At 40.3% G+C, this 9587-nt stretch overlaps 1 protein-coding gene across 1 annotated transcript in view; it reads right to left on the bottom strand.

Moving 5' to 3' along the window:
- Nucleotides 1-394: 394 nt before the first annotated feature.
- MYO1F (myosin IF) overlaps nt 395-9587 on the bottom strand; it is a 235806-nt gene continuing 226613 nt past the window's right edge. Inside the window, exon 28 of the mRNA XM_069217167.1 lies at nt 395-1219. Coding sequence (XP_069073268.1) covers nt 1143-1219 — 77 coding nt within the window. The 3' untranslated portion in view covers nt 395-1142. The remainder of the gene's footprint in view (nt 1220-9587) is intronic.

Below are 9587 nucleotides of genomic sequence, written 5' to 3'. Positions count from 1 at the left end.
AAATGGCCCAGTGTCTTTCTTTTTGATTACCTTTCACTTATTCTTTTGTAGGACTAATTGTGCTGTTGTGTATTCATACTTATTTCTGATTGTGATTTGGGCACTGACTACAAGAAAGTTTTAGTCAACTGAGTTCGTCTCATTCACTGTAAAGTGAACTGAAGAGTCATAGCGAATTCGTGTAATCACATCTTTTTCCTTTGCCTTTCTTCTTTTTTTTGCCAGCGATGCACAGAATCCGCAGAAAGCATTTGGTCCACCAATAGGTCTAAAATGTTAGACCTGTTAGTTTTGGCAATGCTTGATGTATTTTTGTACTGCATGTCAAAGAACTGTTAATGATAAATGCTATCAAACTACACAATGCTGTTCCAGTATGCCTGAACATATGTTTAACAATACTTTATTTTAAAAATACAAAAAAACAGCTGTTTATCATAGATGCTTGTGTTTCTTTTTTCTTGGGATTAAGGACGTAATCAATTACATATAATGGTGACTGAGTTCAATAGCTTTTTTCAAGGGTGAGAAATGATGTAATATTGTTTCAGTAAGGAGACCCATAAATTGCTCAGCCTGAAATGGACACAACGGTAATATTTCTCCAACTTGGAGATTTCGTCCTCCTAAAGAACCAAGACTGACACAGCGCGTCATCCATCTGAGGTAGTAAGATGAGAACCATGCAACTAATTGACATTACCAATTTGAAACAGATGGGAGCCGGGAGTTGTAGAAAAGTAAATAAGCACCTTTAAAAAATTGACCATTCATTTAAATATTAAAAATCAACAAAATGCGCAGTTCTTTCAAGAAATTATACCACCTCTCAAAACGCACCCACTGTATAGGTCTAAGAGACACACAAAGATGCACTGAAATGATTTTTCTGATCCTGGAAGCAGAGACAGTAATAACTTTCTCCCCCCTACCCTGTTTCCCACTCGCAGACCTCCCAAACTAGTATCTACTTTTGCTTGGATACATGCTGGTTCCAACACTTATGAGTTGCAGCTATATGGTCAGGCTTCAGGAGATGAAGCTTGGAAGAGCAGATGCAACCTTTATGCCGGAGAAGTGGTTGGAGAGGTAATTTAAAGATGCATATGACTTCTGAGTTTGTGCCAGTTCTCCCATGAAGGTTATATTTTCTGCACATAGTTTCCAGGGAAGAGACCTTCCTTTCCATGTAGCCGGCCCTTCCACCATCCAGAGGCATCTTAGAACAAAACACAGAAGAAGATTTCAATCTAATACCAGCAAAAACATTCTGTCAAATGTTTACAGATTCTCCAAGCATAATGTTATCTTGGTAAAAGGCGATGCTTATTATTATCATACAATGTTGAGAAACAAAAACTTGCATTTGCACCCTTATACGACTGATTCATCTTGGAGTAAAAACGAAATATTACAATCACACAAATGGTGCTCTTGCTAAGCGAATTTAGTGCAGGGTCCATAGTTCTACCTACTGTGTGGTGACATTCCAGTACTGAATTCCTAGCAGACCATCTTTCTATTACTTATTTTATTTACTTTTTTTTAAATGGGGGTGCACCTGACATCTGAGAGTCTTTTGGTTCTTGATCCACCTCTCTAACTGTAGCTTTTTTTGGCTGCTTTGCCTGCTCTCCTCAGAGTTCTACACTTAACATCCCAATCTTGATGTTATTGACTGTTTTACAGCATACTCTACTATCTCACACTATGTTTTCCTTTCGTCCACAGTTATTAACTGGTGTGATGTACTGCAAATTAAACTTGTAAAGTGACCTGATATTACGGTTGGTGAAGGCACACTTTGTAAAACTGTTGAATGAAAATATGTTTGTTGCCTGAGCTTGTGCATCACTTCTGGGTCTATGGCAGTCTTAATTCACAAAAAGAGAGGTAGGAGAAATGCTTATGCCCCACAATCTCCTAAATACACATACACTCATGCATTTCAAATCCATTATCATTGAGCTCCCTCCCCCTCCCCCTTCCAGGGTGGCTGAAGCTCATCTTGCTCACATTATATTGCTTCTTGAATAAACTTGTAGTGAGGGGGAATTACCCAAGATCTCAAAATGTCAATATATGGCCCCGGTCAATGTTGAGGTTCCTCGTCTCGTGCCTAATAGGATACCTCCGTGGTGCTGCCATTGAACTCCTGTGATGGGAATGGTCAGAGTGCAGTGCGAGCACAAAGGAATGCAAGCACTTTTTTTAAATAGAGATTGACCATGCACGTTTTTATTGCACTGAGTGCTGTGTGATCTTGCAGTGTGATAATATCACCATATAGTATAATGCGTGATTCACACTAGTGTGTCTTATGTGTTCTTCTATTCCTATTGATGGTTTCATTGACTTGTGTCACTTATGTTTTTTTGACTATGTGATGCAGGAAGGACTAGGCGAGGAAGTAGTCTTACCTCTATGCATGTGATTTTGACATGTTGGAAAGACAGTATGGACTCATTTGGAGAACGTGCCCTGATGAAGGCCAAGGACCCTGGTTCTGGGAAGTTAAACTAAGTGTTGGACCCTAGGCAGGTATTCTTGCTGGAAGGCCGCAACATGTTGGCATTATTAGTAATGTGGGTGTGTTGGTTCCCTAAAAATCACCAATCACTCTCCATTAGTTATTTCACAAGGCAGGAGCAACACAATTTTAATCCTGCCCTGTGCAATCCCTAATACAGGAGAAATTGCGGATATGCACAGAGGCAGTTTTATTTTAGCAATAACTGGTTCACTACGTACTAGGACATACTTTATTTCAAACTTGGTTTCCCAAGCAAAAACATTTTTCGGGTTAAAGGTTGAAGCCACCGAGTTAGTATCATCTCAACCCGATGGGGTGGACTGGCAGAGGATGAAGTATGCCACAGTTATGTGGGTGAGGCCTTTCCTGCGATAAATAATGTATGTCCACCCACAAGATAAGGGTCAAAAGTTAGGGAAAAGGGGAACACCAAACTTTAAGTCTTAATGGTGTGGGTCAAAAGCCTGCATTACCTTTTGTGGGTAATCCTATGGCAGACTTGTCATTATTCGTACCCTGATCATGCTCATACTTTTTATTTTGTCCGTGGCTGAAGTATGGTGTTGGTAGTCCTGTTTCTTTATGTTAACATCTGGGGATGCCCCTTAACTTTCCCATAGCCATGTTGATACCTGGTGTTTGGAAGGCAACGTGTTGCAATAGCATCTACCATCTTCTCCTTCATGTACTGTCTCTGCAGCTCCCAGTTGAGAGCTCCTCCTCCCAGGCTACCTGCTTTTCCCCCTTGGTACCTGTTTCCATGTTGTAATCACCAACCTTGTGGCTCTGGCAGGGGATTAACCTTCACAAAATTGCCATAAACACAACTTCAAATATGCACATTTTTAAGGAAATTAATAGACCTTCCACTAAAAATTCCTATGCTTTTAGAGGAAGAGACTTTGCATTTGTTGTCTGTAGGACTCCCATGGATCTGAGAACTGATATAAGAAATGCTTCCTCTTTATTTGGAGAAATGTGAACTTTTGTTGATGTCTATAATTGGATGTTTACCTAGGTCTCCAAATTCCATTGTGGCCTTAGTGTCAGTATGTGTTTTTAAACTTATCATAGGATATGGTAATTCTCCAGTATTGTATCTTTCATAAATTCACATGCGTGAATCATTCCCCGTCGTCAAAATGGGAGTCCCACGGTAACTTAATAAAGCAATATATATATATATATATATATATATATATCTATCATAGGCTATAATGGCAATGAAAGTCAGTTTAATAGCCTGTGCATGACCTTTTTTTTATTTTTTTAAAAGGACCAAACTTGAACCATAACGAATCAGGCGACAGCACCCTCTAGAACACTCCCAACAGAGACTGAATCCATGATGGTTGTCTACGACAGCCTCATCTATGATGGTCGTCTGCAACAGCCTCATCTATGATGGTTGTCTACGACAACCTCGTCTATGATGGTTGTCTAAGACGGCCTCATCTATGTTGGTCGTCTATGATGGCCTCATCTACGAGGGTCATCTACGACAGTCTCATCTACGGTTGTCCATGACGGTCATCTACTATGGCCTCATCTATGATAGTCACTTATGACAGTCTTGTCTAAGATGTTTGTCTGCAACAGCCTCATCTATGATGGTTCTCTACTACGACGCCCTTGTCTACAGTGACTTAGTCTGCGTAAATACATCTACGATGGCCTCATCTCTGTCTGCATTGTCGACGATGGCCTTGTCTATGACTGCATCCTCTACAGTGGCCTCGCCTACGACGAAGGCCTCGTCAACAACAAACAATGACAGCCTAGTCATTTACATGTGCCACGTCAAGCTTGAAGGTGATACAAATTAAGCTGAAATCATGTAATTGTCAACAAGGACATAATTCAGGATAATTTAGTGTCAAGAATTAAGGTACTAATATCAGCATGCCTACAACAGTTAACAACAAATCGAGCAATTACACCACTCCGCCTCCAACTGCAGAGCATGGGTCAGGTCCATGTAGCTCTAGTACTAGACCTACAGGGCATATTACACCCACAACTGGTGGATTCCCCAACCAGATGGATTTGAGTGGTTTCCATCCCCCTTGGACAAGCGACCAAACACTTTCAGCTTCCTGTATCTAACAAGACATGTGTTTGTTTTTCCTTTATGATTTTAAACAGGAAAGATGTAAACCCTAGTCCAATTGTTGATGTATCCAGGAGGAATTACAGTCATGGAAAACCATGTCATTTATAATCCTGCCTAGCCAGCAATGACGCATTCTCATCTATGTCCAATGCTACTGTACGGGCTGCCAATTCTCTTGCAATACGGGGCATGATTAGCCACAAGATGTGGTCAGACATGGCCACATAAATAAAATGTTTGCCGAAAGATTAAAAAAACAAATGCTGCTGCAAGGGGGCAAAATGATTGAGTTGTAGATAAAGCTTCAATAGGATACCCACAACTGGCAGGGTCAGTGGTCCTTGGATGCTAAGGTTTAAGGGCACAACATTTATAATTTGAGGTACAAATATATTTAATATTTTTATCGTATCATGCCGAGGCTCTGTATGGCAATCACGTTGACGGTTCTTGCAAGCAGTCAAGGCTGATTCTTGACACTGACAATCTTTTGGGGCATTACAGTTTTGAAAGAAACAATCTTTATAGGAACCCACAAAAGACACTTATCCGTTGATGAGTATCTGACTTATCAACCCACTCAGTAGCCCTTAGGCTAGCTAACCTACAGTGACAATGTTCTGGTGCTGATTACACCATCCAGTGGGGAAAGAACAGTTCCAAAAATGTTGTCTATGGTGGAAAATACCATCTGACAAATAAGTCCTGGATCTCGTTACCAGATTCCACCCACTACTCCACCAAAATGAGGGCTCCCACCTATTCTCCATCTCTTTTGGATGGTAGTGCTAGCTACACTTACCAAAAGTTCCATAGAGAAAGGCCCACATTCTCAGCAAGGAATAGGCTTCTCTTCTCGGTTTTGTCTCATAAACCAGAAAACAGAGGAGTGTCCATCCATCATACACATCCAAAAATTACACAAGTATTTCCAGAAACAATCCTTTTATGTGGTTACCCTCTCCATCAGAACAAAACAGCTCTGAATTTACAGTAATTATACTTTCGCATCTCATCAGAGTTCTTCCATTTGGCTTTAAATCAGTTTTTTTCAGGAAGGGCTCCCCCAACTTTGACAACTCGTTGATAAGAGCACTAATAGCATTTCAAAGGTCCAGGGCCACAGAGGCTTGCCTAAAGTTGTTTAACAAGCTAAGTCTCCTTGTGAATTTTCAAAGATAATCGTCTCCTCCATCCAAGAAGATACTGTTCTTGGGCCTCAACACTAGATGCTGTCCAAAAACAAAGACTTATCCAAAGACAAGGCTCTAGAAACTGGCCCTTAAAAAAAAAAAAAGTGCGTCTGTTGAATTAGCTTTTAGGCATCATGTCCTCGGCGATCAAAATGATCCCTCTTGAACGCCTGAAAATGAATGCCTTACGGGAGCAGCTACAAAAATAATAGATTTAATCAAAATATTCATTTGAGGGCCTGGTGATTTTCACATAGGTATGACGGAAGCTCTAGTCTGGTGGTCTCAGACTACAGATGCTTCTCTTGGAAGCTGGGGCAGTCATCCACAAAACCTCTAATTCGAGAAAAGTGGCCTCTGCTTCAGAAGAGCATACATATCACTCACCTAGATCTCAAAGCCATCTACTCAGTCTCCAAACTTCCCTGCCAATGTAGCAAAATCTTTGGTGTTAGTTCGCAAGAACAATACCACTAGCATGCATTATGTGAATAAACAAAGCGGCACAAGATCTTTGGCGATGTCCAAGGAGGATCAGGAAATTACAGGATAACTCTTTGGGCCAAACGTTCCCTGTACTAGAAATCTCATAGCAGACATGCTAAACAAAACTGGAAACAGCCTCCACAAAGGGGAGTTTGATCACACAGTTCTAAGTGTGATCTTCTCGTTCTGAGGCAAAACGGCTCTGCATCCCATTGCATCAAACGAAACCTGCAACTGCCATTTCTATGCAAGTTGGCATCCACATCCAACATCTTGGAGGAATGCCTTTCGACAAATGGTTCAGGGTCTATACCTACATTTTTCCCCCAATGCCTTTAATACCAAAGATTCTCATCAAGAGGAAAGCCAAGCAGTGTCATCTTATCCTGATAGCCCCCAGATGGCTAGTGCAGCACTGGTTCAAAGGGCTTCTCCTAATATCAGAATACAACCACATTCACCTACCAACATTCTGTAAACTTTTGACGATACACTAATGCCAGGCCCTTCATCCTGACCCGACTTGTCTCTTCTTATGCGCACAGCTCCTAATTTCCATCAATTCAAAGATCTCAATATTCCTTAGGACTGCAGGTTTATTCTCTCCAAGTCAAAGCGGAAGCCATGATAAACACATGTAAACGTTAATGGAAACGTTTCTGCCTATGGTGCCAGAAAATCAAACCTACATCATCTACTAGCATATTCTGGCAAATATCCTATCTCCTCTCACTAGCTCATTCACAGTTGGTACATGCGTCTGTTAAGGTACGTCTTACAGCAATATCAAGATATAGAAGTTCATCACATTTTCTCTTCCTACTCTTGCAGAATCATCAAACAGTTCATAAAGTATTTATTCAGAGTTTGTTCCTACAGTAAGGGCTCCTTCTTCGGACTTGCACCTGAACATATTTCTAATTCAACTCATGAAGAGTTCATTCAAACTCATTCACAGAGCACACTTCATATTTCTCAGATGGAAGGTCACCTTTTACTAGCGCTCACCATGACAAGTAGAGTAGATGAGATACAGGCTCCCAACTCAAGAGCTTTCTTGTATCTCACAGACAATTGCGTGCTTCTCTGAACCAATCCAAAGATTTATTCCCTAGGTTCCTTCAGATTTTGCCTCAATCAACCTATAATATTTCAGACTTTTCTCCCGAATTCGACATGACCAGCTGAGAGGTCTATTCATACGCTAGTTATCAAGTAATATCTAACATTTCTACTTACATTGCACTAAACAACCCTTGTGAACTGACCAACTGTTGGACTCAGACACACTTGTAAGGGTGCTCCAGTCACAACGACAACCATTGCTGAATGAATTTAAGCTGCAGTCCAGTTCTGCCACTAAAGGACTAGCAAGCCCCTCACCGAGAAAACTAGGGTGCTTGCCACTGGGGCAGTTTCCACCTCAACTACTTTGTTTGCGTAAGTACCTCTGGAGAAGATATGTCGTGCTGCGACTTGGAAAAGTATGTATATAACTCATACAAATCAGCACAGTGCAGTGATGCATCGGTTGGACAGGTTTTACTACACCATTTATTTCAATAAGGGGAGCCTCTTTTTGTTCCATGTGTTTAGGTATTCATGCAGATTTTAATGTATGATGTGTTTATATGTGTTTATATATCAATTTATTATATTGCATATGAATGTTATGTATATGTTTTCTACCACCATCCGCTATTTGCGCTAATACTATAAGATATACAAATACTATTGCTACTCTGATTCAAGCATGTGAATCTACTGGAGAAGAAAATAAGTTACTTACCTATAACTGCAGTTCTCCAGTATTGGTATCTTTCATAGATTCACATGCGACTTACCCTCCTCCCCAGAGAGGCACCCGTTATAGCTCGAGATTATCTATTCCCACTTGTGCTTGAAAATCTGAGGGACTCAGCCTCTGTTGGGAGTGTTCTAGAGGGTGCTGTCGCTTGATTGGTTATGGTTCAAGTTTGGTCCTTTTTTTAAAAGGACATGGATAGGCTTAAAACTGTTTTTTTTTATAGCCTATAATAGTGATATATATACTGCTTTATTAAGTTACAGTGGGACTCCCACTTTGACAACGGGGAATGATTCAAACATGTGAATCTATGAAAGATACCAATACTGGAGAATTGCAGTTACAGGTAAGTAACTTATTTTCCTCATAAATCGATTTGATTCTGGATTCTCATAGGTAATGATACTTTTTTTCTCTCACTTTTGGCCCAATTTATAAAAAAAAAAAATACCCTTTTGAGATGGGTATCCCCTCAGTAGGGGGAATATTAACATACCTTATGGCTTGTTAAACATAGTATAAAAGATCTCAACAAAGAACTCCGAAAGGATGCCCATTGGGTGTTGCAACCCCCACCGATTGAGGAGCAGAACCCAGTGACAAAGCATTGCAGGTTGTTGGGTGAAGGCCCCTGTGTCCTAAATAAGGGATGCCCCAAAACATAGGAACATCCCTGGTGTTTAACTGATCTATGTCCTACAAACAATATAAACAATCATTTCAGAATTCATAGTTAGTGTAAATAGTCTATATTTACTTGAAACCCCAGTTCTACAATTTGGGTGTTTGCTGTGAATTTATAAACATCCCATCCATCTCGCCAACAACTAGAAGCATAGTCTGACTAAGATTTGCTGTAAGGTTCCCCATCTTTGCGTGCTTCAAAATGAACTGTCTGACTCTGCCACACGTAATGGCACAGTGTAACATTAAGTATTCACAAAGTTATGATGTTGATTTCACTCTTAAATGTTTTAGCTCGACGAAAACATTTAGAGTCATATGATAGTTACTGGTCGCAATTGACCATTCATTCTGAGACCAGTAATGAATTTTAAGACCCACCCTAGGTACTAACAGGTCATTTCTTAAAATTCTGAATCTTAGTGGGTCAGAATCTGACCTACGTCATGCTTGCTAATGAGATACGTCACAAATTACAACTCACTATGATTTGCGGCCATCGTAAGGATGGCAGACGGCTGGAGTGAAGAGACCACCCTGCCTTTGACTACTTTTTAAATAAAGCAAACATGTTTTTCTAGTGCAGCCCATATTTCCTTAAGAAAACTGAACTTTCAAAATTAAAATCTTATTTTTCTTTATATAAGAGGAGGCAGGGGTCTCTCTTAAATATTGTTTTATATATTCACAAAGGGGAAGAAGTGCCATATTTTGGGAAAGATGTACCCCTTCCTTTGAGGTGTTAGGAATCTTTGTGTTTGTTACTGTTAA

This window comes from Pleurodeles waltl, chromosome 12 (assembly GCF_031143425.1).
Source record: "Pleurodeles waltl isolate 20211129_DDA chromosome 12, aPleWal1.hap1.20221129, whole genome shotgun sequence".
NCBI classification, from domain to species: Eukaryota; Metazoa; Chordata; class Amphibia; order Caudata; family Salamandridae; genus Pleurodeles; species Pleurodeles waltl.
The sequence above is the reverse complement of the archived record's forward strand: the minus strand, read 5'-3'. Positions and strand labels throughout refer to the sequence as shown.